This window comes from Doryrhamphus excisus, linkage group LG2 (assembly GCF_037039965.1).
Source record: "Doryrhamphus excisus strain RoL-2023G ecotype Guam linkage group LG2, RoL_Dexc_Guam_v1.1, whole genome shotgun sequence".
Taxonomy (NCBI): Eukaryota; Metazoa; Chordata; class Actinopteri; order Syngnathiformes; family Syngnathidae; genus Doryrhamphus; species Doryrhamphus excisus.
The window spans coordinates 20,838,601-20,866,429 of NC_136358.1; the positions used below are offsets into that span (position 1 = coordinate 20,838,601).

The 27,829-nt window shown below is 43.2% G+C and overlaps 3 protein-coding genes, 1 long non-coding RNA gene and 1 other non-coding gene across 8 annotated transcripts; 2 read left to right on the top strand and 3 right to left on the bottom strand.

Moving 5' to 3' along the window:
* Positions 1 to 524: 524 nt before the first annotated feature.
* LOC144894624 (uncharacterized) lies at positions 525 to 13,350 on the bottom strand. The gene is made up of 3 exons (XR_013625268.1): positions 13,012 to 13,350; positions 7,865 to 8,000; positions 525 to 652 (listed from the first exon to the last, which is right to left on the bottom strand). It is a non-coding gene; the product is annotated as an uncharacterized LOC144894624 (long non-coding RNA).
* plxdc1 (plexin domain containing 1) lies at positions 4,424 to 13,654 on the top strand. 2 transcript variants are annotated; one of them, XM_058078222.2, is made up of 13 exons: positions 4,427 to 4,697; positions 7,893 to 8,023; positions 9,126 to 9,269; positions 9,336 to 9,405; positions 10,004 to 10,126; positions 10,207 to 10,325; positions 10,393 to 10,492; positions 10,581 to 10,676; positions 10,745 to 10,826; positions 10,888 to 10,948; positions 11,032 to 11,152; positions 11,977 to 12,137; positions 12,237 to 13,654. In XM_058078222.2, exons 1-13 carry the CDS (start codon positions 4,622 to 4,624, stop codon positions 12,360 to 12,362), a joined length of 1,410 nt encoding a protein of 469 aa, XP_057934205.2. In that variant the 5' UTR covers positions 4,427 to 4,621; the 3' UTR covers positions 12,363 to 13,654. The 2 variants fall into 2 exon arrangements, with proteins under 2 accessions (XP_078644328.1, XP_057934205.2); XM_078788202.1 differs by lacking the exon at positions 9,126 to 9,269 and having other exon boundaries at positions 4,424 to 4,697.
* Positions 13,655 to 13,852: 198 nt separating this feature from the next.
* On the bottom strand, positions 13,853 to 13,924 carry trnac-gca (transfer RNA cysteine (anticodon GCA)). Its single transcript has one exon. It is a non-coding gene; the product is annotated as a tRNA-Cys (tRNA).
* Positions 13,925 to 14,347: 423 nt separating this feature from the next.
* LOC131132529 (LIM and SH3 domain protein 1-like) lies at positions 14,348 to 19,997 on the top strand. Of its 2 annotated transcripts, none has more exons than XM_058078261.2 (7): positions 14,348 to 14,501; positions 15,136 to 15,230; positions 15,302 to 15,386; positions 16,848 to 16,955; positions 18,451 to 18,520; positions 18,629 to 18,672; positions 19,463 to 19,997. In XM_058078261.2, exons 1-7 carry the CDS (start codon positions 14,433 to 14,435, stop codon positions 19,634 to 19,636), a joined length of 645 nt encoding a protein of 214 aa, XP_057934244.1. In that variant the 5' UTR covers positions 14,348 to 14,432; the 3' UTR covers positions 19,637 to 19,997. The 2 variants fall into 2 exon arrangements, with proteins under 2 accessions (XP_057934244.1, XP_057934243.1); XM_058078260.2 differs by having other exon boundaries at positions 18,626 to 18,672; positions 19,463 to 19,996.
* Positions 19,998 to 20,082: 85 nt separating this feature from the next.
* Positions 20,083 to 27,317, bottom strand: LOC131132511 (kelch domain-containing protein 1-like). Of its 2 annotated transcripts, none has more exons than XM_058078229.2 (13): positions 26,958 to 27,317; positions 25,907 to 25,977; positions 25,686 to 25,803; positions 24,887 to 24,999; positions 24,729 to 24,819; positions 24,564 to 24,662; positions 24,035 to 24,109; positions 23,870 to 23,941; positions 23,675 to 23,795; positions 23,449 to 23,521; positions 21,388 to 21,472; positions 20,351 to 20,430; positions 20,083 to 20,277 (listed from the first exon to the last, which is right to left on the bottom strand). In XM_058078229.2, exons 1-13 carry the CDS (start codon positions 27,057 to 27,059, stop codon positions 20,154 to 20,156), a joined length of 1,224 nt encoding a protein of 407 aa, XP_057934212.2. In that variant the 5' UTR covers positions 27,060 to 27,317; the 3' UTR covers positions 20,083 to 20,153. The 2 variants fall into 2 exon arrangements, with proteins under 2 accessions (XP_057934212.2, XP_057934213.2); XM_058078230.2 differs by having other exon boundaries at positions 23,675 to 23,787; positions 23,871 to 23,941; positions 26,958 to 27,232.
* Between the last annotated feature and the right edge of the window lie 512 nt (positions 27,318 to 27,829).

Sequence of the window (27,829 nt, forward strand, 5' to 3'; positions counted from 1 at the left end):
CACTCCTGCTAGTTTGACGCTGATGTTTTCCTCCCATGTTGGAAAGATTTCAATAAAAATTTATGTTGTCATAATTATCTTAGATTCAGCTCCGGAACCCTCACACGTTTATTGAAGTATTAAAAGTATAGATATACGGGGCTCCCCGTTCCGGGTACTCCGGTTTCCTCCCACATTCTATAAGGGTTACTTGTCCATAGGTATGAATGTGAGTGTGCATGGTTGTTTGTCTATATGTGCCCTGGGATTGGCTGGCTCACCCGAAGACAGCTGGGATAGACTCCAGCACCCCCCACGACCCTCGTGAGGATAAGCGGTAGAAAATGAATGAATGAATCATGAGATTTCCTACTCTGTTTAGCAGTCCTTGAATGCACCCGGGTTGTGCAAAGGTCTGTTTGGCTACATTAGCACTAGCTTCCACCGTCCAGGGTGCACCCAAAGTCAGCTGGGATAGGCTCCAGCATACCTTAGTGCGGATAAGCGGCATAGAAAATTGATGGATGGACGTATAGCTACTCACCACGAATGGCAATGGAACACACGGAATGGGAGTCGGAATGGTGTGGGAATAGTATAGCCTTTAGCCTGGTGATCATCAGGCCGGGAAAAAAGCAGCGGTGTCCAAACCTTTTCCACCGAGGGCCTCATACTGGAAATCAAAAGGAGGCGGGGACCACTGTTACATTTTTTTTAATATTTAAAGAAAACAATGCATATTATTACAGTAGTATGAATCAACTTTTCTCCTTAAATCAAGCTTTTTTGCTCATTTTTTGTTTGCTTTATACAAATATAATAATAAAATAATAATGATAATATTTCAACTTTCTTCTCTTAATGTTGTGTTTTTATTCACATAATATTTTGACTTTATTATCATCATATCACAACTTTAAAGCCCGCCTACATTACGTAAAACTGCAACTTTATATATTGTTTCTCTTTTTAGTCTTGTATGCTATTTTGACTTTATTATCTTAATATTTTTGACCTTATTCTCAGAAAAAATGTTTCATGAGATTACAATATTTTTATTTTCTGCTTGTCCTCACTGGGGTCGCAGTGATATGCTGGAGCCCCACCCCCATCTTTTTATGGGGGCGTTTTCCCCAGATGCCTGACTTAAGCGTTGGTGCCAAGGTGCCTTATCTGAAACATAGCGAGGGCACGTGTGGCAATAGCAGCTGACACTCATGTTTTTCCTGATTTCATAATCTCTCAATCAGCATCTTTTTTATACAAAATAGAACATGCACATCCAGCACGGAGCTTCCTGTCTATGGTCCTTATTATTCCATTCTGACATTTTTGTATTACACTTAATAAAAATGCATTTGTAAACAGCATCAAATTTTATGTAAATGCATATCAATTTTATACAGTTACAAATCCCATCTTTTTGAAGTATATCTTCCAGGTTGGTCAACAGTCCTTCAACCTCCCCCCAGATACACACCAGTCCGTGGGTCAAAAAAGGTTGGTATGTATTATTAATTTGTTTTCCTAATATTTCATTTTAATCCTCGTACAATTATTATTTTTTTCCACGTTGGCTGTTCATGTTTTTCCAGTTTCTTTGACTTTTTTTTTGTTTTATTGCAACAAATGGACCCTGGCCCGCACTTTGGACACCCCCGCATTTTGAGGCCAGTGGGAGCGAGTGCTAACATTGCCAAACATACCATTGCGCAACCCGGGTGCATTCAAGGACCGCTATACAAAACAGGAAATCTCATCATTCATTCATTCATTTTCTACCGCTTATCCTCACGAGGGTCGCAGGGGGGTGCTGGAGCCTATCCCAGCTGTCTTCGGGCGAGCCAGCCAAACACGGATCACATATAGACAAACAACAATTCCCACCCACATTCATACCTATGGACCTATTTGGAAAACCTTGCATGTTTTTGGAATGTGGGAGGAAACTGGAGTATGTGGAGAAAACCCACGCATGCAAACTCCACACAGAGATGGCCGAGGGTGGGTTTGAACTCGGGTCTCCTAGCTGTGAGGCCTGCGTGCTAACCACTCCACCGCCGTGCAGCCCGTCGGTATGTATTATGACTAATATTTCATTTTGATCCTCGTACAATTACTGCTTTTTCCCCACGTTGGCTGTTCATTTTTTTCAGTTTCTTTGATTTTTTTTGGGTTTATTGCCACAAATGGACCCCGGCCCGCACTTTGGACACCCCTGCATTTTGAGGCCAAACCAAGCATATTTTTGGAATGGGGAGGAAACTGGAGTACCTGGAGAAAACACACGCAACATGGAGAACATGCTGAGGATGGAATAGAACTCCTAGCTGTGAAGCCTGCGTGCTAACCACTCCATCACCGTGCAGCCCGGAAATCTTATCGCTTGTCAAAAAAAACACAAACATATCATATGGCCCTTTTTAACAGTACTACATGTATGATTTACAATTTGTTGTTACGTTATCATGTCTTTAGAAATGATTAGCGACCTACGGTGGATGACGTGAAAAGTGCCTATTTTCGGAGAAAAAAAGCGAGGCTATGAGCGAGGCTATGAGAGTTGATTCATGATGGTGTCCATTCAGGATCCACTGCATCAAATAAATACTAGCTAACAATATAGAAAATACTGCTATTAAGGCTCGGTCACTTTGCAAAGAATACCAATAAGCAGATGTTAGCACACGTTAGCACATGTTACAGTAAAGCTGGTACAAGGCATCTCCCATAAGTCAGCATCAGCGCTCTTTGATGGACCAAACCCGCCTGGCGTGCCTTTGGTCTACGTCGAAATAATGTTCTTTATAACCTGTTTCCAATTGGGACAAGAAAGAAAGCGTGTGACTCCCGCTGTAATGAGAAACAGTCCCATGTCTCCACGGCGCCAAGTTTGGAAAGCTGCTAGTGAGACGAAGCGGGCGAAAGGAGAATCTGCACAAAATGATCACAAATCAACAAGACTTCCATCAAAAAAAAAACAATGTCTCACGGCTGACAGCACAGCAAGAGTGAGTCACCCGGAGGAGACCCGGAATAGTCTGGCTGCTCTTCAAACGTTCTTTGGTCATGAAAACATTTGGGGGAATCTGCATGGCCAGCGTTGTTTGAGCAGGACGCCGTGAGCTCATGGGAGAAACACATCCATTGTGGCATTACGGCCTTGTTTCAAGAACATAATGGAGCTTCTTACATTTAGGAGTAGACAGACTTCCCGGACACGTTCCTGGATTGGGGATTGAGGAGTCGGAACTCTCCAGAACATCCAAAAAAGTCTGACCGGGATTCACATGCGCAGTTCGTAAGGTTGGATACTAACTATGGACCGAAATGTCAGGACCTGCAACCTGAGCACCATCAAGTTATTAGATCCTCAACACCCCAAAGATATTCCCAAAGATTTGGATTGTGGTGGTTCAGTCCATAGTCCAAGAGAATACCGGGTTGAGAGCAACTACGGAGTTTGGTTAAGGACCAGGACAGATGGAACGAGAGATATCAGTTTTGTCTACTGAGAACGTCCAAGTTTCTCTTGAGCAAGCGCCAGAACTCACAAACACTCGGGAGCACCCTTATTTGAACTCTCTGGGATTCCAGTTCTGGTGTGTCAGTTTGTAAGAGCACAGTACCCTTGGGAAAATCCCGACACTCCGACATGTTGAGGGATGAAACAGCTGAGGCTCTTCTGCACCACTCCAAAGATCTTCGCTAAGATTAGGATTATGGTGGTTCAGTCCATAGTCCAAGAGTTTGTGCTCAGGAAAATAAAGGATAATGGAGTTGAGTTAAGGACCAGGACATGTGGAGTCAATTTATGTACTGAGAACTTCCAGTTTTCTTTCGAGCAAGGCACAGGACACCCAAACGCGCTGAGGATCCCCTAATTTGAACTCACTGGGATTTTGGTTACGGGGTTTCACTTTGTAAGGCCTTGTCTCAAAACACTTGGTCTAAGGTCCATATGAACCAGGACCAAAAAGGCTGGTAGAAAAATTCACGTTTTTTTCCTTAGAACAAAATCTGACGCTTTTTCTGGAACACCCTAAAGATCTAGGATTACTAAGATTAGGATTATGCTGGTTGAAACATCAAACCCTTCCTCAACTTTGGCTGATGGATCAGGGAATGAAGTGATGATGATGGAAGAAGCTGCTCCACTATGACTTCCACAGTCCCCTCATCTTTGGTCCAAGAATGTTTACAGGTGGTCTCCATTGTTGGAAAGGAATTGCATCCGTCGGAATGTTTGGTTTGAAACGTGATGCTGTTTCAGCAAAACATGTTTTCTTTAAATGTCATCACATTAGTTTGGTTTTCCTGTGGGCCAGCTTCTCCTTTCTTGGCCCGTTTGTCTCTGAAGAAGAAAAAAAAAGTCGATTGCATAAATATTTCCTCTCTCAGCTGTAGAGAGAGAGAGAAGAGAGAGAGGAGGGAGCGAGCGAGCGAAGGAGGAAGCGTCTCCTCACTCGGTTTGTCAACTCTCCTCCTGCTGTCATGGAGCCGCCATCCCAGATGTTCCCCTGAGGGAGCGAGGAGCGGCAAACCTTGGCTGAGGTGAGGGAACGTCAGAGTGTGAGAGAGCGGAGGCGGCAAAGCCAAGTGGAAGTCCGGGAAGCGGGGAAGAGAGACGAGGCAGCCGGACATGGAAGTCGGTGGTCTTCTCTTCGTCTGTCTCCTGCAGGCTCAGCTGGGAACGTTCTGGACCGGAGCTCATGAAGGTAAGCCCTCATTTCTCCGACGTTGGCGGGGGGAATTCTGGGAAGGTGCGGGGATGGTTTTTGCTTTGCGGACTTCTCGGACTTCACCGTCAGTGTTGAAGTGAAATCTGTGGATTCCGTTCCTAACCAAAGCCAGCAAGTCGGAAATGTCGGAATTTGGCAGTTAAGAATTTCCTGCGGTTCTTCCAGCAGGTGAAGCGGAAAAGGTGACGCTCTCGTCACGATCTTTACACGATGTGTACTACACACCTTCCTGTGTGTGTGTGTGTGTGTATTTCTGTTCTCCTCTGAGATATATTATTTTTAGCCAGGCCTCGTTCTTCTCAACTGCTGCTGCTCCACTTTCTTTCTCTGGCCTCTCTTGTGGTCCCCTTGCCTCTCTGAGCGGGACCCCCTCCCCAGCCCACCACCAACATCCCCACTAAAGTCCATGTACATCTTTTCAATGTGGAACCACAAAAAAATGACGTTCCGACCAAAAAAAACCCCAATATTTTCTCCCAGGATGTCCAAACATTCCAGATGGTTTCCTCCTCCAGCCAAGAGGTGATGTGTTTGGCTACGGTTCCACCAAGAGCTCCAGTCCCAGTTTGGAAGTGTAAATCATGGATGTTTCTTCTTGACACGGGGGATCCTAAAAGGTGGTGGCCTTCACTGCTTTTCACAATGGAGACACAAAACCACCATGACACTTTCTTACTCATGGATTCCATTGTGGGCTTGGTCTGGGCTTTCCTTTTCTTTTACGCACTGCCACCAGAATAATGAAGGGAATCATATATGGATGGATGGATGGATGGAATGATGGTTGGATGGAATGATGGTTGGATGGATGGATGGATGATGAAATGATGGATGGATGATGGCTGGATGATGGAATGATAGATGGACGAATGGACAGATGGAATGATGGATGGAATGATGGTTAGATGGATGGATGATGGAATGATGGTTGGATGGATGGATGATGGAATGATGGTTGGATGGATGGATAGAATGATGGTTGGATGGATGGATGGACGAATGGAAGGTTGGATGAATGGAAGGTTGGATGAATGGATAGATGGATGGATGGATGGATGGAGGATGGACGGCTAGGCGGTTGGATGGATGGATGGATGGACGAATGGACAGTTGGATGATAGATGGATGGATGGATGGATAGACGGACGGACTGACAGATGGATGGATTGTTGGATGGACGGCTGGATGGAGTGATGGATGGATCCCATTTTTTTCTTAAATTTTCCACATTAAATATTCCACATTTCTTCTCAAATAATCGTTGTAAATTTTCTTTTCCTAATATTATGACTTTATTCCCACATATATAAATAGATTTAAACTCAATGCTATGAGCATGACATTATTTGAATTTATGAATTTATATATATCTAATGCCTGCAGTAGATCCTCTTCTTCCTTTTTGCCAAACCGTTGTAACGCTCCATGAGTCCTCGCCGGCATTCCGACATGGATGTGCCAGGGGAGAGAGGAACACATTTTGGGAGCAAATGTATTTTTCATCGTCTGATTTCACAGCCTCCAAACAGCCTGAAAGAACATCAGCTTTGGTCTGGGCCAAGGAACTTGGCTTGGCTTTTCTTTCCAGTTTTAAAACTCTTGTCCGGCTCTTTAAAAAGACCTTTAAAGAGGTCACATTATTCGACAATCTATATTGTTTTTAGCATCTTTAATGTACAACCTGTGAGGCAGCATCCTCAGATGCAGGGGAAAGTCTTCCTGTTTTGCATCATCACTTTTCCACCATGTGTCTTCCAGACTCCTTCCAAGCCCCTCCCACTCTTGAACTCTTTTTACCCCCCTTGTCTTCACCCCCGCACACACACAGGCAGTGGCCAGCCCTTCTAAAGTCAACACTTGACGAGTTTATCAAAAACAAGTCAAGCGAAAAACACGCCGGGGACGGGAACTTTGTGTCCACAAGGTGGGCTCTTCTTCCTCCCGGATTGGGGTGTCAACATGATCCAATGGAGGCGTTAATCAAACATTAGAACCTCCTTAGCATCCTCATAATAGCCACAGCAAAATCCACGGACTAAGATGCAAGGCTAATGCTAATACAATAAACAGGAAAGGAACAGAGGTCAAAATTCTAATCTGGAAAAGAAGCGGTGTGTGATTTAGCGGCATCTAGTGGTCATGTTGTGAATGACACCACCAAGGGACTTTACAGCAGAAAACTCTGGAAACAATTATCTCTTAATGATAATTAGCCGGAATTAATTTACGATCTTTTACATTTTGTTTGCATTCCGTTACCAACACACACAAAACATCCAAAAAAAACCACCCACCACGGAACAGAGCGGTAAAAAGGCAGATTAATAGTTTTGGTCTGGTTTCAGGACTCCACCTTGAAAGGTTGCCTCCTTCCTTGGAAGGCAAGCGTGGGCAGCCAATCAAAAACAGATGGAACCACAACATTTCAGGGGGAACTATGTACATATTACTTTTTCACACCTTTAAACGGGGAGGAGAGAACACGCTCATAGAGTTTATTAAATGTGATTGTTTGGATGAAAGGATGCAATTTTTGCACTTTTTATATTTTCCTAGGTAAGTCACCCCTTACCGATTTCTTATTTTTTTAATGTTTGTCACATTTTAATGTTTCAGATCGTCAAACAAATGTAAATATTAATCACTGACTGCACAGTTCAACACAAAATGCATTTTTTAAATGAAAACATTGTGTTATTAGAGGACGTGAAAAAGGCTATAAAGCCATTTGTAAAGCTTTGGGACTCCAGCAAACCACAGTGAGAGCCATTATCCACAAATGGCCAAAAAGTGGAACAGTGGTGAACCTTCCCAGGAGTGGCCCGTCCAACCGAAATGACCTCAAGAGCGCAGACAAGACTCACCCCCGAGAGGTCACAAAAGACCCCACAACAACATCCAAACAACTGCATGCCTCACTTGTCTCAGTTAAGGTCAGTGATCATGACGCCGGGACAGCTGGGATAGGCTCCAGCATGCCCGCGACCCTAGTGAGGATAAGTGAAGTACAGTGGGTGGATGGTTAGATTCCAACTTTTTTTTATATATTTCATTCTTGTGAATGCTGGTTTTTTTTCATTTTTCTTGTTAATTTTTTTTATTTTTAGATGGCGCCGTGGGCCAATAAAAAAACAGCTACACACCTGATTTCTACTGTCCTTCTTGATGCAGACGTGAAGACGAGGACGCCTTGGGGGACGCCTTGGGAGACACCCAGCCTGTCAAGAGGCGCTCGCAGCGCACCATCCCAGGGAGGCCGGCTTGACTTCAGTTTCCTGCCTGACAACATGACCCATATAGTGGTGAGAGTCATTATTCTATCATTCATAGTCCAGCCTTCTATTGGCAATATTTCATACAACCACTCATTCATTACGATACGTCACTACTCCTAGTCAACACTAGATGGGGGTGTAGCTCACTTTTTTTGTCTTGTCAATTTACCCATACAGTAATCTCTCTTTATTTTTTTTATTTAAAAATATTTAGAATATTTTGGTAGTTTTAGCATATAAAACCTGTTTACAACCTTCCAAATATGGCTCTAAACATTATTAAAGCCCTTGAGACATGAAATAACACCCCTAGAGTCACCGTTACACAAGCATAAGTTTATTTATATCTTGTATATCAACATTTTATCTTATTATGTCTACTGTAGTGGATAATAGAGGTATAGAAGTGACTATAGGGGTGTTATTTCATGCCTACAGATCTTTAATTATGCTAAAAACCTATTTATAATATATAAAAAGCTATTTAAAATTTCCTAAACCGATTTTCTAGGCTATTCATAAGTGTGCAAGGATAAGTAATTTGTGGAAATTTCACAGTCTGGTCTGGAACCGATTAATTGTGATAAACGAGGTATTACTGTATGTAATATTACAGTCCAAAATGTACAGCAAATAAGTAAACAATTAAAAACATTTTCACGTCTTTAAGCTTCACTAATTGGATTTCGCACATTATCTGGCGGTCCTTGAACGTACCAACGTTGACGTTCTCCGATCGATTCCTGAAAAGAATTATTTCACATGTAAATGGTGTTATACTTTTATTTTCTAGCAGTGTAAAACCATTTGACAGCGTTTATGTCAGCTTGGACGTGTGAGTGATTACAAATGACTCAAATAGGGGGTCGGGGAGTGGGGGCGGGGGGGGGGCGCCTTTGGGAGTTCCCATCATTGAGCTGCAACGCTAAGGAACACCAGGAATGGCTGAGACGCGGAGGGTGAAAGTGGGTCGCTCGCCGCATATGTGGAGCAGCAGAGACGCTGCATTTAACTGCTCCACTTTCTGATGGACAGCCGCCCAGCCCCCGCACCGCACCCGTGACACCCACTCATGCCATCAGTCAGTAAAAGAAACACTCCACCGGGCGGCGCTGTTGTTGTCACGCAGGAGGACACGCAGCGTTACTACAGCTGGCAGAGTTTTGGTCCCGAAGACGGACGCACCAAAGACCTATGGGTGGATCTGGACTCGCTACACACGAGCCAAGTCCGAATCCACGGCATCCTGTCCAACGCGCACCGGCAAGCTGCGGTGAGAAGCGTACATGCGCGCTCGCGGCTAGCGTTGAACTTACAATGTGTGTATGCTTTCTTCCAGAGGGTGGCGCTGTCTTTCGATTTCCCGTTTTACGGACACTACTTGAGACAAATCATCGTCGCGACTGGCGGTGAGTTTCATCACGTGATTGGCTGGCTCGCCCAAAGAATGGTTGTTTGTCTATATGTGCCCTGTGATTGGCTGGCTCGCCCGAAGAATGTTTGTTTGTCTATATGTGCCCTGTGATTGGCTGGCTCGCCCGAATAATGTTTGTTTGTCTATATGTGCCCTGTGATTGGCTGGCTGGCTCACCCGAATAATGGTTGTTTGCCTATATGTGCCCTGTGATTGGCTGGCTGGCTGGCTCGCCCGAAGAATATTTGTTTGTCTATATGTGCCTTGTGATTGGCTGGCTCGCCCGAAGAATAGTTGTTTGTCTATATGTGTCTTGTGATTGGCTGGCTCGCCCGAAGAATGGTTGTTTGTCTATATGTGCCCTGTGATTGGCTGGCTCGCCCAAAGAATAGTTGTTTGTCTACATGTGCCCTTTGATTGGCTGGCTCGCCCGAAGAATGGTTGTTTGTCTACATGTGCCCTGTGATTGGCTGGCTCGCCCGAAGAATGGTTGTTTGTCTATATGTAACCTGGTCAATCGCAATCATGAAGAACCAGATGGGCCAATGGAAGCATTCTTAGTTCTGACCAAGACGTGTTGTGTTCCTGTGTAGGCTTCATCTTCATGGGGGAGATCACTCACCGCATGCTGACCGCCACCCAGTACATCGCCCCCCTCATGGCCAACTTCGACCCCAGTTTCTCCCAAAACTCCACCGTCAGGTATTCGGATAACGGTAAGCAACGGATGAGACACGTTGTGTTTGGGAAGCAGGGGATGGTTGAGAAGAATCCGTGGTGGTCCCCCATCTTCCAGGTAATCTGTTCGTAGTGCAGTGGGACAACGTGCGGCTCAAGGAGCGAGAAGCTGAAGGGGCGTTTACCTTTCAGGCCGCCCTGCACAGAAACGGAACCGTGGTGTTTAACTACAGAGAGGTGCGTTGCTTTTCAGCACCTGCTCGTCCCAATTTAGTTACTATCGTGATCTTGTGTTCTGGCCTAGATCCCGGTGTCGGTGGACAGGATCAACTCCACCCAGCATCCGGTCAAGGTGGGGCTGTCTGACGCTTTCATGGCGTACCTCCCGTCCGCACAGGTAGCAGGTCAGCGACTCATCACGCTAGCTCAGTTTGAAAAAAAAAAAGTAGCAAGCGGTTGTTGTTGAAGCTTAAGCGTGCGTTTGCCTTCAAGACGCAAAGCGGCGGACCATCTACGAGTATCACCGCGTGGAAATCAACACCACCAAGATCATCAGCGGATCCGCCTTTGAGTTCACGCCGCTGCCAAGTGAGTCAACACGTAACCACGTGCTCGTTTCCTGTCGTTCATCTCTTAGTGTCTCTTTGCCCTCTCAGCTTGTCTTCAGCACACTTCCTGCGACCGATGCCTGGCGTCCAACGTGACCAGCGGATGCGGGTGGTGCAACACGCTTCAAAGGTAAACGCTATCATATGGGGGGTGCCAGAAGAACCTTTACAGCTCTGACGTCACTTTTCAGGTGCTCCGACGGGGTCGATCGGCTGAGACAGGAGTGGCTGGATTACAACTGTCCTGAGGAGGTGAGATATTCCTGATATTCCCGTCCGTCACCTTGTCCTTCCATCGGAGGAACATTAAATTAAATACTGGTGGCCGCACTCAGGCTAAAGGCACATGTGAGGACTACAACTCGCCTGAAGAGTCTACGCTCTCCTACAACCACTCCTCGCTTCCCCCCGCAACTTCTTCTGCCACTGAGTTCCACGGCGAGTCTGTTACCAGGGGTGAGTTAACACAAAGTGGCCACCAGAGGGCAGAAATGCTTGGGTGCCTGACTTTCTTCTTAAATAATCTTTGTAACATTTTCTGTTTGTAATATTATTAATTTATTCTCATAATATTATACATAATAACCTAACCTAATTTTCCAAAATATAGCTACTTTATTTTGTTTTTCTTTAATCCTCATTTAATAATTTTTTGGGGGGAAAAAACAACAATATCTTAACACTCTTCTACTAAAATGGCATTAATTTTCTCTCATAATCTATTCTCATGTTTTTTCTTATTATATTATGTAATACAGTATTTTAATATTTTCACTTTATCCTCATAATTATGAATTTTGAATATACTCTCGTAACATCAACTTTTTCCGCAAGCTAATATTCCAAAATTGACTTTTTCAGTTTTTTTAGGGCTGTCAAATAACACACCCAGGTCTTCCCGATCTCCTGACTGTGTGGCATACATGCTAACCACTTCACCACCATGCGGGCTGTTATTATTTTACATAACGTAACTAATTGATTTCATGAATTGTTGTTGTGTAATTAACACATGCGCACTAGACCAAGCTCACCTCTGTTAGGACGGCAGACGGAAGCACAATGGAGCACTCCCCCGCCCCCCACCGTCACACACAGATGATGCTCATTTACTGTATAACACATGCCAAACATAAAAAAATTGGTCTGTGAATGCTGAATCCCAAATGTGAAGTGAAGAGTACAAAATGCGGCCATTATAATTAGGTACAAATATTGTATTGTATTGTATTGTAGATCCTGTCCGTGGGTCTTGAACGTCTGCGTTGACTCTCTTGCAGACTTAAACACAGACCCCCCGAAGCACTCTGGGATAACGGAGAATGCGGCCATCATCGCGGGCGTGGTGGCCGCCCTGCTCCTGCTGATAGCGCTCACCTTGCTGGCCGTTTACTACATCAACACACACCCCACGCTAGCGCCACCTTTCTACCTCATGCAGGTGAGGATGTCTCCTAAACACACACACACACACACACACACACACACACACACGGGTGTTTATTTTGCCGGAGCTGACCATCGCCGTTGTCCGCTGCAGCGACGCAGCAACAGCTACTGGCCCGCCATGAAGTTCCGCAACCAGGGGTGCCAGTCCGGCTACGGCGAGGTCGAGCTCGGGGGCCACGAAAAGGAAGGTTTCCTCGAAGCTGAACAATGCTGTTGAGGTTCCCGAAGCATGAAAGGGCGCCATCTTGAGGACGGTTAACATAAGGACGGGACCGACTAAGGACCTTTTCGGATGCTTTTTTTCACAGCTTCCTGTGCATCTCTTGCTCCTTGACACCAGTTGGAGAAACTACACACCCCCAAGGGGTCATGGAGAAAAAATAATTAATGTTTTTTTTTGTGAGATCTCGCAAAACTGTGTGAAGCATGACACACTTTCGGCCATAGCTTACCTCCACATAGCGAAAATGGTGTGGAAATGCAGCATTTAATTTGCATATTCAGTATTTGCACATCCATTACTGCACAAATGTACAAATATAAAGTCAAACTGTAAATATTAGGGGTGGGAATCTCAGCACTGAGGATGATTCGATACACATTTCGGTGCACTGCCAGCGATACCACACTTTAACGATACATGGAATTTTTGGCGATACGATACGTATCGGCTAAGCTAATACAGTAGTGAGGAGCAGAAAGGAAAACAACTTATACCATTTTTAAATTGGTTCCAAATTTAGGAAGAAGCCAACTGCTCTGCTGTTCTAATGTCACCTGCTGTGTTGAACACTCATTCTGGGGGGGGGGCACTTGTTGGGGAGGACAAATAGCTCCTGGACAATTAGCATAGCAGGAAGACTCACCTGATTTGCTTGGTTCTTCACCGGTGTCCGACCAGGAAGTAGACGGGGGTCGGCGGTTTCCGCCGTTCTTTGAGAATCCGTAGTGTTTCCAAACATACCATTTAAACGTTGCGGGGGGTGGGGGGTTAAATATAGAAACTTCCTCGCTGTTTCTTGCTACGAACGTCCATGCTTCTTTTACTAGTAGTTGTATGTGCCTCACGGCTTCCGTCCATATTCAATACAAAACGCCAAATAATGATGGTGCATTCATGGAACCTGGGGAACATTATATAGGGTGAAGTTGAACATTAATAAAACGGCGCTTGCATCGGATTTTAATGTAAGTAGTTTTGCGAGATCTCCGGTCTTTTTTGCCTGTTATTTTGTCCTCCATGTCCCCTCAGGGGCTCCGTAACTACAGCGAAGAAATTGGAATTGGAAACTGTGGATGACAGAGTGAGTGGACACTGCCTCCATTTTGTGTAATAACACAGCCTAATCCGTTTTTTTGTTTGGAGAGAAACTTCAAAGTGGATTATAGTAATTACGTTTTAATATAGTGTTAGCAACTAATGGTCCGTGTGAATGTATCTGGTTGTTTGGATGAAACACGTTTCTGGGTTTAATTTCTTGTTTAAATGTCTTTTAATAATAAAAATAATAATGACTGATTGCTTCCTTTTTCTCACGTTTGACAAAAAAGTTAGCATTCTGTATGAGTTTGTCAGTTTTGACTTGCAAGATAACATACAATGTCTGCTATGGCGATATGAAGTATCTTTAAATAAAAGAAACGTGCGTGTGACGTAACAAGCCACGCAAACAAACTGACGTTAATTAAAAGGAATCACTTGAAAAGAGGGGGCACCCGGATTTGAACCGGGGACCTCTTGATCTGCAGTCAAATGCTCTACCACTGAGCTATACCCCCTGTCGGTAGCGAGGTATACAAACAGAGACATATTGGTCATTATGTTCAACTGCGATGGTAAGTCTTATTTCCTCAACATATCGTGTGTTATTATACAAAGGACTCCTAAAATTAATAACATTTACCCATTAAACAACTCGTACGATAGAGTATAAACAAAATGGTAGCTACATGTGCGAGCATATGTAGTTTACTACAGCGTCCAGCAGAGGGTGCTCCCCCTCAACATACACACATACTGCACTGTTCCATATTAGGAATATTACGATAAACACAATCAGTTTCAGTACTTTGACTCAACCATACAACGCACACTTACTTTGAAATAGTTGTAAAGGACTCGTGTTTAATACGGACGACGCCAACAACACGCGGGGTTCACGCAGACACCGCCCACTGGTGACGTCACAATTGGTTCCTGCATCATCACCATCCTTTTCTTCTTCTTCTTCTCCCACACTTTCCACTCGTCTTGTCAACTTGGCACCTTTTTCCTGTTGGAGACGCAATGAATCCTCCCTGTGGAAGATGCAACAAACCGGTTTACCCCACAGAGAAGGTCAACTGTCTGGATAAGGTACTTATTATTTTGATTTCATTTATGTTTATTTTCACTTGTTTCTTTACCAGGAAAACCTCAACATTGACAATGTTTCAAAAATTATGCTTATATGTATTATACAATGCTTTTACTTTCACTATTGTTTATATTTAAATATGTATATTTAATTCTATTTATTATCATCCAAATATAATAATTAAATACAAATATATACAAGTGATATAATTACTATAATATAATAATGTGCAATTAGTATACTTCATGTATTAAATGATGTAATATAAATATAATAGTAACTAATTATTTGCAAAACATTAAAAAACAAGTACTGTAAACACATTTGTGTACTTTTACACTAATATTTTTTAAAAAATATATTAAATAATATAAAATTAAAATATACATATATATAATATAATATATAAAATTATAAAAAAATATAATATATATAAAATATAATTTTATATAATATATGCAAATATATATAATTAATAAAAAATATTAAATTATTTTTTTAATAGAATACAAGTTTAAAAATAAGAAGTACAGCCAAGAAAAATAATGCAAAGAGAAGCCAAACAATATGTTTGTTTTGGTTGTCATAATGCAGTGTGTGTGTGTGTGTGTGTGTGTGTGCGTGCGTGTGTAGTACTGGCACAAAGGCTGTTTCAGCTGTGAGGTGTGTAAGATGGCCCTGAGCATGAACAACTACAAAGGCTTCAACAAGCGACCTTACTGCAGCATGTAAGTACCCCCCCCATACCCCTTCATACCCCCCCAAATACAATAATGACGACACACATGCAACCTTGCAGGCATTACCCCAAAACCTCCTACACCATCGTCACCGACACCCCCGAGAACCTGCGCCTCAAGCAACAGAGCATGCTCAACAGCCAGGTGAGGCCCCGCCCACTTCAGCGTTCATCCTGAAAATGACCTGACACGGGTTAAAACTATTGAGTATCTCTACTAAATCTGTCCATAAGTGGGAAAGTTATATCCCGCTTCTTGTTCCTTATTTGTTTTTGGGACTTTTTGGGGGGGGGGGGGGGGGGATGTCTACTACATTCATTCATATCCGGTGCATCTCCAGGGGGCTAAGCCACCCGTGTCCTCAGAACCTAGTGACACCCCTGGTATTAATAGGTACTAGATAGTGTATTTGTATGGTGAAGTATTGCTGTGGAACACAAAGGAGTGATTTTCCCGTTCCCGTCTGTCCGGGTCTCATCCGAGCAGCGGCTCAGCGTTTATATCCATAAAAGTCCCGACAGTGCAGCTCGTCTCTCTCACACACTGCAAATATTCCTCACGGCCATAACTTGACTCCCCACACTGCTATGTGTGTGTGTGTGTGTTACTGCTGCATACGTGTCATGCATGTGTTTATTGTACTTTGGGACCACAAATCTGGTGAAATGATAACGCCATAGTTCCCTCTTTTTTTCTTCAACGAAAGTGATTGTGGCCGTAGTGAGGGCACGCCAGTATCTTTAAGGGCTAGCCACATGTTTCCTGATAAGTATTTCATGCTTTCAGCCTCTCATCCACATGAAACGGCCTTCTGGGTGACCTGAAACAGGAATTTTTGGGAAACGGCTGGTGGTTTTACGGAAATAATCCAGAAGTTAGCTTTGACAACAGACCAACATAATATACATGGTTTCAACTATGGAAAAAGTATTATCAGTACTGACAATTATCGACCCGATATCAGCATAAAATTCCATACCGGTTGATATTGGTATCTGGATTTTTCCCGATCATGAAAACCGATATTAAAAAGAGGTTAATAAGATTCTTGTTGTTAAGATAGGTTAAGCTAACTGCTAACCCCCATCCCAGTCAGGTGAATTAAGCAAAATAGGGTTGCTAAGTGAACTTTTTGGGAAGTTAAGCTAGGTTAAGCTAACTGCTAACCCTCATCCCAGTCTTGATTCCAGGTGTATAAGCTAAATTAGGTTGTTAAGTGAACTTTTTGGGAAGTTAAGCTAACTGCTAACCTCCATCCCAGTCTTGGTTCCAGGTGAATTAAGCAAAATAGGGTTGCTAGGCAAACTTTTTGGGATGTTAAGCAAACTGCTAACCCCATTCCCAGTCCTAATTCCAGGTGAATTAAGCTAAATTGGGTTTCTAAGTGGGACGTTTGGGAAGTTAAGATAGGTTAAGCTAACCTTTTGGGAAGTGAAGCTAGGTTAAGCTAACTGCTAACCCCATTCCCAGTCTTGACTACAGGTGAATTAAGCTAAATTGGGTTGCTAAGTGAACTCTTTGGGAAGTATTAGGCCAGGCCAGGCTAGGCTAGGCTAACCGGAATGCGTCCTGAGCTATGACTGTCACATGTGACGACCCCCCCAGGCCCTTTACAAGGAAGAGTTTGAGAAGAACAGAGGCAAAGGTTTCAGCGTGGTGACCGACACTCCCGAGATGCAACGGCTGAAGAAGACGCAGGACCAGATCAGCAACGTAAGAACCAACATCATCACATTTGAATCCAAATATCATGATGTGCATGATGCTAGCGTGTGGATAGATGTTCCAAAAAAAAAAAACGTGTGTATTGTGTGTGACGGTGAAAGCGCTACACAACTCCAGCGAAGGAAGTGCAAGCGAGGAACATTTCAGACATTTCTGTCCTCGGTAAGCCCGCAAGAGGCGGCCCTATATGGTCAAAAGCTCTCGCCTGTGGACACCCACTCAACATCCGCTCTCACACACACATTCCACTCTGAATCTGAACGCAACACACACACAAAGAATGAGACTCAACTGCAGTACAGTCAAATAACGTTTTTACACCTGTGGGTAACTTTGATTACTGTCGTTGTGATTTCAACTCCTAGCTAGAAACCATATTTGGTTACACCTCGCCATGAAGACATTTAAAAATAAATTAAATGGTAAAGAATGTATTCTAGAAACCTCGGTATCGGCGGATACTCAATTTCGTTCTCTTTTCTGCGTATTGTAACATGAGAAAATGAGTTAATATGAGCTAGCTAACATTGCACATCATTGGGACACAGCTATTTTGACTTATGTATGCTAGTTCCGTCAACAACAGCAGCGACAACACTTCCAATGTCCGCTCTCCTTGGGATGGCCGTGTCTTCCAGCACAAATTGAAATTGCGAGCTAGCAAGCTAGCGAGTTTTTCACGTTAGCTTTTTGAGAAGTAGGAACGAATAACGAATAAACGCATCCGGGATTGTCCCGTTTATTATTTTATTCACCTTATTTGTTAAGAAGCCCACAATTTGACACGTTTTGTGTCATTTGTGCGGCACTGATAATGTTCGTTACTGCGGATTGTTTTGTCCCACTGTGTTCAGCCGTCTGTGAACGCACCATAGTAGCGTAGTGTTATTGTTTATGACATCTGCAACGCTGTATAAGAGGGCAGACGTAGCTTTCCCGTGCGTACTTGCACCTCATCCTTGTTACCCAAATTTCACATATTTATGAGAAATAAAGAAAAAAATAAAATTAAATAAATCTTTATTTAACTTCTTAGCCGCCCTACAAGTGTTATCTTACAAAATATCAAAGAGTAATTGCTTTATTTTCACTATGTGGCCCTCTGGAAATAGTTTGCATATTGCTGCGGTCATGTCATGAGCATTGTCTCTGTGACTGTATTTGTATCATTTTAAGTCATAAAAAAGTAAGCCAATATTAATATTGAAGGCTGTAAATTTACAAGAAATATTCAGGCTTGTGGAAAGTATTTCTTATTTTAACAGTGAAAACATCTGAACAATGTTTTTACAAAGTACTCAAATAAGCGCAGAAAGCCCATTATTCAAATAGCAAAACATAAAAAAATACTGTCAATCAAAAATACATTTTTATGGAGGGCTTATAAAAGGAAAAACAACAAAGGTGCTATTTTATCGAATGTCTTTACCAGTCATTAAAGTGAAGTTTGGCGCCCTCTTGCGGCTGTGTTCCGTATGTGCAGATAAAGTACCACGAAGACTTCGAGAAGAGCAAAGTTCGAAGTGACGCTCCTCCTCCGGAAAATAGGCAAGGTGACGCCCTTTCTCAGAGGAAGCATGGATGAATATCTCCTTATCTCCATCTATTTTTACATCTGTGTTTTTTGGTGTGTGTTTTTCTGCTCTATGATGACGAAGAAGAGCCATCCAGTCAGGAGACTCTTGCTACAGGTCCAGGTGGAGGGGTGAGGACCTGACAAATATTCTTTAAAACAGGAGTTCTCAATCAGTCATTAAGGCAGCACCCACTTTTATTTAAGTCATTTGTTTGCTTGTTTTTTTTTTTACATATTTGGCATTTTCTATTTATTTTTATTGTCTTTATACTTGTATATGTCTTTTATACTTCATACTTTTTTTACATTTGACATCATTTTAATTTAAATTTTGGTTATTATATTAATTATAGTCAATTAATTAACATTGGAACACAAATCCCGCCAAATAAGCAAATGAAGAGGCCCTTTTAACTCAAACCAACGATCAAAAGAACATAAAACTAACATTGTATTGACATACAAACAATAAACATAAACTCAACTTACCCTCATCGATGCCTAGCAAGGAAGTTTGTAGCAAAAACAGGAAGTACTATCGGAACTGAGGGCGACTACGGAAGCCCGGGAGGAACAGAAGTGACAGGATGAAATAAGGCATAATACAAGCAAAGCAATAAAATTGAGAAAATAGTATAAGAAAAATAAATAACTCACCGAGATAAAATCCAAATAACCATTACTAAATGACAATAAATTCACACATTTAGACAAAGTAATAAAGTGTATTTTTAACTCTGTTACACTAACACGTAGCATGATATTGTAGCTAAACATTCTAGTTTGCTAACATTAGCATTAGCTAAAGCAAGGTCACGATGGTGTTTCGCATTTCTATGGTTTAACCGCCATGTTAAACTTTATATCGAGTCTCATTAGCTGACATGCTGACAATTGTTCCAATTTGTTTTGTTTTCAGAGGCACTTCCAGGCCCTGTACAGCTACACAGCGGCGGAAGCCGATGAGGTTTCCCTGCAGGAGGGCGACCTCATCTGGGACGTGGAGCCCATCGACGAGGGCTGGGTGTTTGGGAGCAACCAACGCACAGGCCAGCGAGGGATGCTCCCCGCCAACTATGTGCGGCCTGTGTGATGCAGAGGAGACAATGAAGATATTTCCAATGCTCAGGTGTGGACTATATTGTCGATAAGGTTTGTTTTCAGAGCCTTAAAAAACATGGGAGTCCTTCCCAGATGACCCGAAACTTCCTGACAGCCAACCTACATCATCTTGTATTTGTCACCCTCTGCTGGGCTTAAGGTGGTACTACAGTTTTCATTCATTTTTTTGTCTCTCACACTTGGAAGACCTTTGCTGTAGACCACCACAATGTACCCCACTGGGCATCCTCTGCTGTAGACCACCACAATGTATCCCACTGGGCATCGTGTTTTATCTTATTAAAGTTCTACCTAAAAATAAAAACATCCAAGTATAACAAATAAACTTTATTGATAAAGCACTTCAGGTGAAAACATTTAAAGATAAAACTATCACATTTACATTAAAATAAGACTTTTTACTTAGTTTTTAAAAAAAAAAAGTTAAGCACCATATTTTGTTTTATACTCCTAAACACGTTTAAAAAAAAAAAAAAAGTCGCTCCTCTTCAAGGCGCCAGCAACGAGAAGAAGGCGACTCTCTTCTCCACTCGGCTACGCAGCTTGGTCGGCAGCCACGACAAACGACAGCCCGGGACCTCGGCGTTTCTCCCCAGGAAGTCCTCGCACAGCCTGGACCCAAGACCACCAAGAACAGTAAAGCTCATTAGCGTGTGTATAAATAGCACGCATGTAACCTTCTTACCTGAAGAGGGAGTACGGCTGCGTCTGAAAGATAAACACGTCTTGGCAGTGATGCTGCGACGGAGCCCTCAGCACCGCTACCTGGCAACCACAACAAAAGTATTGGGACAGGGCAGCAACAGGACCCGAGTGGTCTAGATCTCCAAGGGGGTCTAGTCCAAACGTTAACTGACAGGAGCAGGATCAACATCGGACAGCTCATTAGTCCCGTGATGATATTGCAAGCATTTGCTTCGTCATGTGATTAATACACAATGTAACCGCTGTGAGAACCCCAAGCAGCCCCCCCCCCAACACCTTTAGCAATAGCGTGCACACGTGTCCACGTAACACTGCAATACATAAGCCACGTACGTAAATCTGCACAACATTCCTGAGATGCAACGCCATATTCTGTACGCACAGGAATTAGGTGAGGTGAGTATTTACAGCAACGGTGTCCAAAGCCAGGCCCAGCGCCTATTTGCGGTCTCATCCCATTTTTTTGGACCTTTGCGTATTATAAAATAAAATTATTTTGCATTTGCTTTTTCCATTATAATTATTTGTATGTTTTTTCAAATTAAATATAACAGCATAGCATGCCCATTGACTATCACGCGATGATGTTTACGTTTTACTGGGCATGCCCATTGACTATCACGCGATGATGTTTACGTTTTACTGGGCATGCCCATTGACTATCACACGATGTTTACATTTTACTGGGCCTGCCCATTGACTATTCTGTTGCATTATAGCGACGCATGTAGACAAGAGATTGGAATATTCCTTTCCATGGCTACCATTGTTTTGGGAAAGAGAAAAGGCATGTAAACATGTCTAATGGTATCCATGGAAAGGAATATTCATGGTTTAACCCAAGAGTAGAACATTCCAAGGACATTTCTAGGTCCCCTTTAATAGCACAACTAGCTAAAAGTGACTTACTTTAAACCTGATGAACATTACAGATGGCCCAATGACGGCACTGCAGTCAAGTACTATTCATATTTTCATATCACATACGTACATATACATATACATATAAATACGTACTGAATCCATGAGGATGCGAAGGTTGCTGCTTCCCCCAAAGACCACCACATCGTTGTCGCTTCCCAGGCAGGCGCTATGACACACCCTGCGTGCAAGGAAGGGGGTGACATGTTAGCAATATCACAACACGCCATGTACCGTATCGCTCACAGCCGCATTGGCACCGGTCAAACAGGAAGTGCAACATTCAGCTCACATGATCTTATCAGCTCTGGTTACCAACATCAAGTCTTAAAGAGCTGCGGTGTAAACACGGCAACGCTGCTTGGCGCATGGCTGCACTTTTTCAACCTTGACAGCCAGGACACCTCGCACCTCCTAGGGCGTGTCTGTGCCAAGTAAGGAAGTAAGGAGTAAGGGAGTAAGGGAGTAAGGAGTTCTCTCCAGGTGTTGCTGAGGCTTCACCGTTCCCGACTGAACACAGGCATGCTGTGGCCCGCCCACAATCAGATCACTTCATTACCTTCATTACTGCTGGGGGGGCCATGTCCTTTGTATGAGGTCACACATGTCTCAATGAGGCCTGGGGGGGTATTTGCAAGTCATAGCTCTTTCTGGACACTTTAATACGTGCTTACTTTAAGTTTGGTTAACTTGACTTTTTCCAGGGGCTGCTTGCCACTTTTTTAATAAAAAAAATAAAAATGAGCATCGCTCAATTTCTTGGCCCATTTTCAGATCATTTGGAAATTTTGTTTGCACTAAAAAAATAAATAAAATAATCTTGCACTAGCTCCATTTTCACATAATTTTTTATGGTATAAAAATACGTATATAAAAATCCCAGACTAGCTCGATTTATTTTTTTTTTTATTACCGGAATAATTTTTTTGTGGGGGTGGGGTGCATTTAAATTTTTTAATTAATTAATGAATTTATTTATTTATTTAAATACTGGACTAGCTTGATTTCCTTGTCTATTTTCATTAAGACACACAATATCCATTTCCTGTACACGCTTGATTTACTAACCTATTTTATAGGGTTTGGTTTTTTTTTTTGCATCTTTCACGCCAAGTGGGTCATTTACATGACAGGTAGAATGTTACATGAAAAAAAAAAAATTTAACTTTTTTTTCTCACCAGGGCTTTTGGCAGTCTTTGAATGCACCATAGTTGCTGTGAGATCCATCTTACACCATATAAGTGTGTGTATGTATGTACAGTACAAGTTATGTATATGTTCATGGGTCATCTTCCACTATCCATTGGTGGAAAGCGGCTATACATTTTATACCTTAAATACGTTTAGTCGGACTGGAATGAGGCTCATTTTAATGAATACAAGGTTTAAACTACGATGGTATGGATGGTGTAGAATGTACTACATGGTACAACACAACCATACAGTAGATCAGCAAACATTCCGATGGCTGTGGTATCTGTTCCAAATGTTGGAATGTAAAACTGAAAAGATGTTTGGAAATGTCAGGAATGTTGACAATGAATGTACAGTATCTCCGAGCGCCAAGGGGGACTTGAACTCAACTAGACTTTTGCAGGGGAGAACATTGGGACTGTAGAAGAAAGAAGCGTGACCTTTGCACCGTCACAATTGGTTTTCTTTCATTTGAAAATATTGGACTTACGTTTTTTGTTTTTTTTGGGCAGGGGTCAAATCTGGAGCCAAATCTAAATTATTGCAAAAGTCGATCCGAAATTGGAGAAGGTCAACATCAAGTGAGTGGGAGTGTTTTTGAGGGAGATGTGTAAGCCACGTGTCAAAAATGGGACCTTGAACGCAACTCTGGCGAAAAATGCAACTCTACTGTACTCTACTCGTCTCGACCGCAATCGGTGAATTTGTTGTGCCGATGCATCTGGCCATTGAATCACCGGAAGCCGACCCCTAGTGTCAAAGTCGAGTACTACATTAGACATCGTTACTTCTGCCTCAAGTTGTGTTTTACTTCATTTAGGCCAAGAATAAGTACAATATGCTTAAGTATTATCTTTAATAATATTAAATGTTTGAACCGCGATGTAGCGAAGGAGGCGTGTCTTTCAGGCTTGCGGTTAGAAGGTTAGAGCGCCACCTGTAGCTTTGGAGACGTGGCTTACCTGGGCTTGTCCTTGTGCGGGTGTGTTATCTTGCTCCACTCTCTTCGGAGCGTGTTGAACTGCCAGGCGTCATCTAGAAGAAGGAAAAAAAAAAACTGTTTTCATATGTTCTCCTCTAAGCGTGGCCTTCAACTTTGTGCATGAAGTGATAAGATGCACGGCAGATTCCACTCCTGCGGCTACTTTGCGTGGACGAGCGTCTGTGTGCTAACGAAGCGGTACTCACTGAGGGTGCGCCCGTCGGCGCCCAGACCACCGAACACAAAGAGGGTGTGATCGGAGGTGGCCGTCATGGTGTGCATGGAGCGGCCCAACGGCGCACAGCAGGGCGACACGTTGCTGGGGCGCCAAAGTGGGACAAAAAAAAAACATAAATACACAACACCAATAACCAGAACACTAAGAAACTATTAGTGTTGTACAATTGAGTCCAGGTCCATTTGTCCGAGTCCGAGTCCAGGTCCAGGCAGAAGAGGTCCAACTCTGCACTTTCCTGCAAAACAGTAAGCAACAGGAAGAGGATGCTCAAACAGGAAATGGCCTTTCCCCAGCTAACTGTCCAATAGTGCATCTTGGGAACACTCACCACGCCGCCACACACGTAGCCTTTGTTCCCCACCACGGCGCTGGCGTGGCACCCTCGGTGGGTCGGCGCCGGGCCCTGTTTGGGGCGAGATGGGCAGAGAAGACATGCCTTGATGAAGTCTACAAAAAGCTTTCTTCTCACTTTTGGCCATTAGTCTGCTTGCATCGGGGCCCAAGTGGGGCGGGTGTTACCCTTCCGGGCCACCCAATGAGAGTGTAGAGCGCTGGCCATTGAGCTAAAAGCCCGAGCCGTCAACTTGATGTCCAGCTTGACTCTTAAGGCGTCCGTAATCAAACTTTTACCACCAGATCCATCAGATGGAGCTGTGGAGAAGCTTGTGTGGCTGTAGACAACCCCCTTTTAATGTGCCCAACTGACTAGTAAATCACAGATTTGACAGTAGATTTAGGCGGAAATGCCAGGAGGGATTACAAATGACCCAAGTAAACATGAAACGGAATGGGGCGGGGCTCTAGCATACGCTAGTTTGCATGCTAATGCGAACACGGAACCAAGAGTGGGTGCCAACCTGAGTCTCGGGGACACTCCACGTGGTGGTGTGCGTATCGAACACGTTGACCTCGTTGTTCCAGCCCCAGCACCGAAATAACGTATCACCGATGGTCGTCTGAGGAGTGTAAAAAGTTAGCATTTTAACGATCTGACGCGCTAGCCACTGCTGATTAGGACGTACCCAGGACATTTCTTCAATGACGAAGCTCGACAACGACGTGTTCCTCACCTCCAAGAGGGTCTTGCATCCGTAGCCGCCAAAATAGATCAATCTGCGGCCCAAAACTTTATTTAAAAATACGTTTTGTAGATGAGCACGCGGCTACGTACGCTCCTGACCTATCTCCATGTACCCAGCAGCTGTGCTTGGTCCTGGGCGAGGGCGGCGTTCCCTTCGAGGCGGTCACCTTCTTCCACACGTAGCACTGCTGCATGAGGTCCACGCTGAACATCTACACGCAAAAAAACATCTCAAAAAGGACAACAGGAATAAAAAAAAAAAAGTCATGGCATGGCATGCATGAAAAAACCTTTTAAAAACAAAATTTGTATTTTATTTACAGTAAAGTGACGTAACGACGCGTTTTTAGAAGCTGCGTACAACGTGGGAACAAATCACCTCAGCCTAAACTTTTGCAAAAAGAAGCGCTAAAAATAAAAAATAAAAATAAAATAAGCAATTAGCTAAAAATGTCATCCAATACTTCTCTACAAGAGAGAAAAATATGACCTCAGGGAAGAAGTACATTTGAAACACTATGCTAGGACTACGTTAAAAATAAAAATAAAAATATTAGGAAAGCAGGAAGTGAACAAATGTAACGGTTAGTGATTGTAGAGGTACCAGATGGAGGGGTAGGATTTAATAAGCTTTGCTTCTTCCTACTCCTTTTGGACATGTGGAACTGGGAACTGATTATGGGATGCACTCAATTGGAATCTGATGCATAATCAAATGAAATTAAAACCATTACCATTACTTCCCTTAAATAAAATGGTGAAAATGAACATGTCACTATTAGTTGCCAATGGTGATTAATTTAGAAATGGGTTAATCTGATAAAAAAAATAATTGAAAAAATGGACAAAGTGCACAAATGGACTCCGTATTTTCCTCGTTTGCTGGTTGGCTACTCACTTTGTTGCTGTAACCTTGTTGGTCGCATCCTGCAAAGACGTAGAGCGAGCCGTTCACGTACGAGCCACAGAAGCCCATCAGGTCGCAGGGCACCACGCCGCTCATCTCCCGTCGCTCCCTGTTGTCAAAAATGGACACGGTAGGCACTTAAAGGAACTTTATCACAAACCTGTTTGGGTTTTTTATTACTTTTTACTACCCCCCCCCTCCCTTCCCCTCACCAGATGCCGCTGTCTAAGTCACAGATCCAAATCTCATCACTGGGCAGGACGATGTCCTCGCCGGCGACAACCTGGCAACATGCACATAACGACACTTGTTTGAATACGCACTCTGACGGGACCAAAATATATTAATAAATCATGTCGTTTCATGGTTGAATACTACCCATTACTAGCCCAATAATATGCATATTCAAGCACATTTGACTTTCTGCTGAAATGGATAAATAAAGTGACTTGCAAATTCTCTATAAGGCACATGCAAGAAGACACATGCAAAGACATTTGTAATATTCTACGCCACTACAACTGTAATGTATGATGATACACAAGCACCAGACTTGATCACCGGAACACATGCTATTATAACAGGATTGACCCAAAAACTCAACTCTGAACCCACGATGTGACTTCCTGTCTACCACCTCACTCAGTTCTGGTATCGGAACGCCAGTCTTACGTCTACTAAATTGGGTCGCAGGAGTATAAAGTAGACTATAGGGGTGTTATTTCATGTTCATGTGTAATGGTAAAAAGCACATTTAGAAGGTAGTAAACGTGTTTACTATGCTCCAAGTGAACAAAAATGTGCCATTTATAAAAATAAAAAGGCAGGAATTCAGTTATACTTGGGTCTGGAAACTAACTGCGATATTTTGTTTTATTTTAGAGACAATTTTAAAAAACACTGGGACGTAAATGGCCCCTGTGCCACACTTTGGACACTGGTATCGTCCTCAGAGGGCCATACTATATTCACATAAATATACAATACATATCACAGTTCATTTTAAGGTGGTTTTAAGGTGGTTTGTGTGTTACACATGGGCCCAGGTTCCACATCACCAGACTAAAACCCGCACACAAAGTCCAGAATGTCAGCTTTCTCTTCACTGGCTTCACCAAGTCTTGAAAACCAGCAAGGCAAAGATGCAGGGTTGACAGCATGTATGTACACAGTGATGGAAAAGTAAACATTACCTGAAAGTGTGAGCCATGGAACCACACCTGACCTGACTGTGAAGACACTAAAACCAAGACCGGGACGCACCTGGTAGCCTCCCCAGACGTGCAGGGTGTTGTTGTGAATGAAGGCCGTGTGACTGCTCCTCTCCAGCCGGCACGTCGACGCTTCTCGGGCCGCCGCAGTCATCCTGGAGCCGGGAGAGCTGCTGGGCTTCTGTTCCCTTAGAGCCGTTTAAAAAGACAAAAAAAAGTCAAGAAAAGAACAGGAAGTCAAGAGAGGAGCGTCGTTTTGTTTTCAAGGCGCTGCCCTGCCTGTCACTCACTCCTCCCCGGCAGTGCGCGTGGCATGAGCGCGGCTTTGCACGTGCGCGCGCCTCGCTTTGTAAACATCACCTGGCGTGGCGCGCAGGTGCGAGCAATTCATTAATTACGTCACTGTCGCCGGGCGATACCAAGTCACTGCAGTATTACCGATAGCGATGCTTTTAATTTGAAATGTGTGCCTGATGATGAAACTCGATAAAACCCAACATCCGCAATCAGACTTAATTAGTCATCAACTTACTTACTTACTTTGTTTACATGAAAGGAGGAGTTTGACGTCATATTGTTCTGCTTCCGCTGAAAAGTGAAGCAACCCCAATCAGTGCGTTTTACAAAAAAACGTGATTATGGAGCTTTATGAGTTCCCAAAAGATTATGATCACTTAAACAACACTGTCGTCGCCAATTGATGAAATTAATATTTATATTATTAATATATGTGTGAATTTGCCACATACTAGGGTATGAAATATGACATTTTGCTGGTTCAGTCCAGTACAGTACAGTTTAAGTGTATGTGATTTGATGAGAAAAAGTTGCAATTTTGAAACTATCATAATAATAATATCGCATGGCTAACATGTAACAGATTTTACATTTCTGCTGCTTCCTGTGTAGCATGTCTTGACCCAC

Coding starts and splice junctions, on each gene's coding strand:
- plxdc1 (XM_058078222.2), top strand. CDS start 4,622: ATGGAAGTCGGTGGTCTTCTCTTCGTCTGTCTCCTGCAGGCTCAGCTG. Junction 8,024..9,125: donor ACAACATGACCCATATAGTG/GTGAGAGTCATT, acceptor GTTGTCACGCAG/GAGGACACGCAGCGTTACTA. Junction 10,949..11,031: donor ATTACAACTGTCCTGAGGAG/GTGAGATATTCC, acceptor GGCCGCACTCAG/GCTAAAGGCACATGTGAGGA.
- LOC131132529 (XM_058078260.2), top strand. CDS start 14,433: ATGAATCCTCCCTGTGGAAGATGCAACAAACCGGTTTACCCCACAGAG. Junction 15,231..15,301: donor AAGCGACCTTACTGCAGCAT/GTAAGTACCCCC, acceptor GCAACCTTGCAG/GCATTACCCCAAAACCTCCT. Junction 18,673..19,462: donor CTACAGGTCCAGGTGGAGGG/GTGAGGACCTGA, acceptor TTTTGTTTTCAG/AGGCACTTCCAGGCCCTGTA.
- LOC131132511 (XM_058078229.2), bottom strand. CDS start 27,059: ATGACTGCGGCGGCCCGAGAAGCGTCGACGTGCCGGCTGGAGAGGAGC. Junction 23,796..23,869: donor AATGGACCTGGACTCAATTG/TACAACACTAAT, acceptor GTCCCACTTTGG/CGCCCCAGCAACGTGTCGCC. Junction 23,522..23,674: donor CGCCGACGGGCGCACCCTCA/GTGAGTACCGCT, acceptor TCCTTCTTCTAG/ATGACGCCTGGCAGTTCAAC.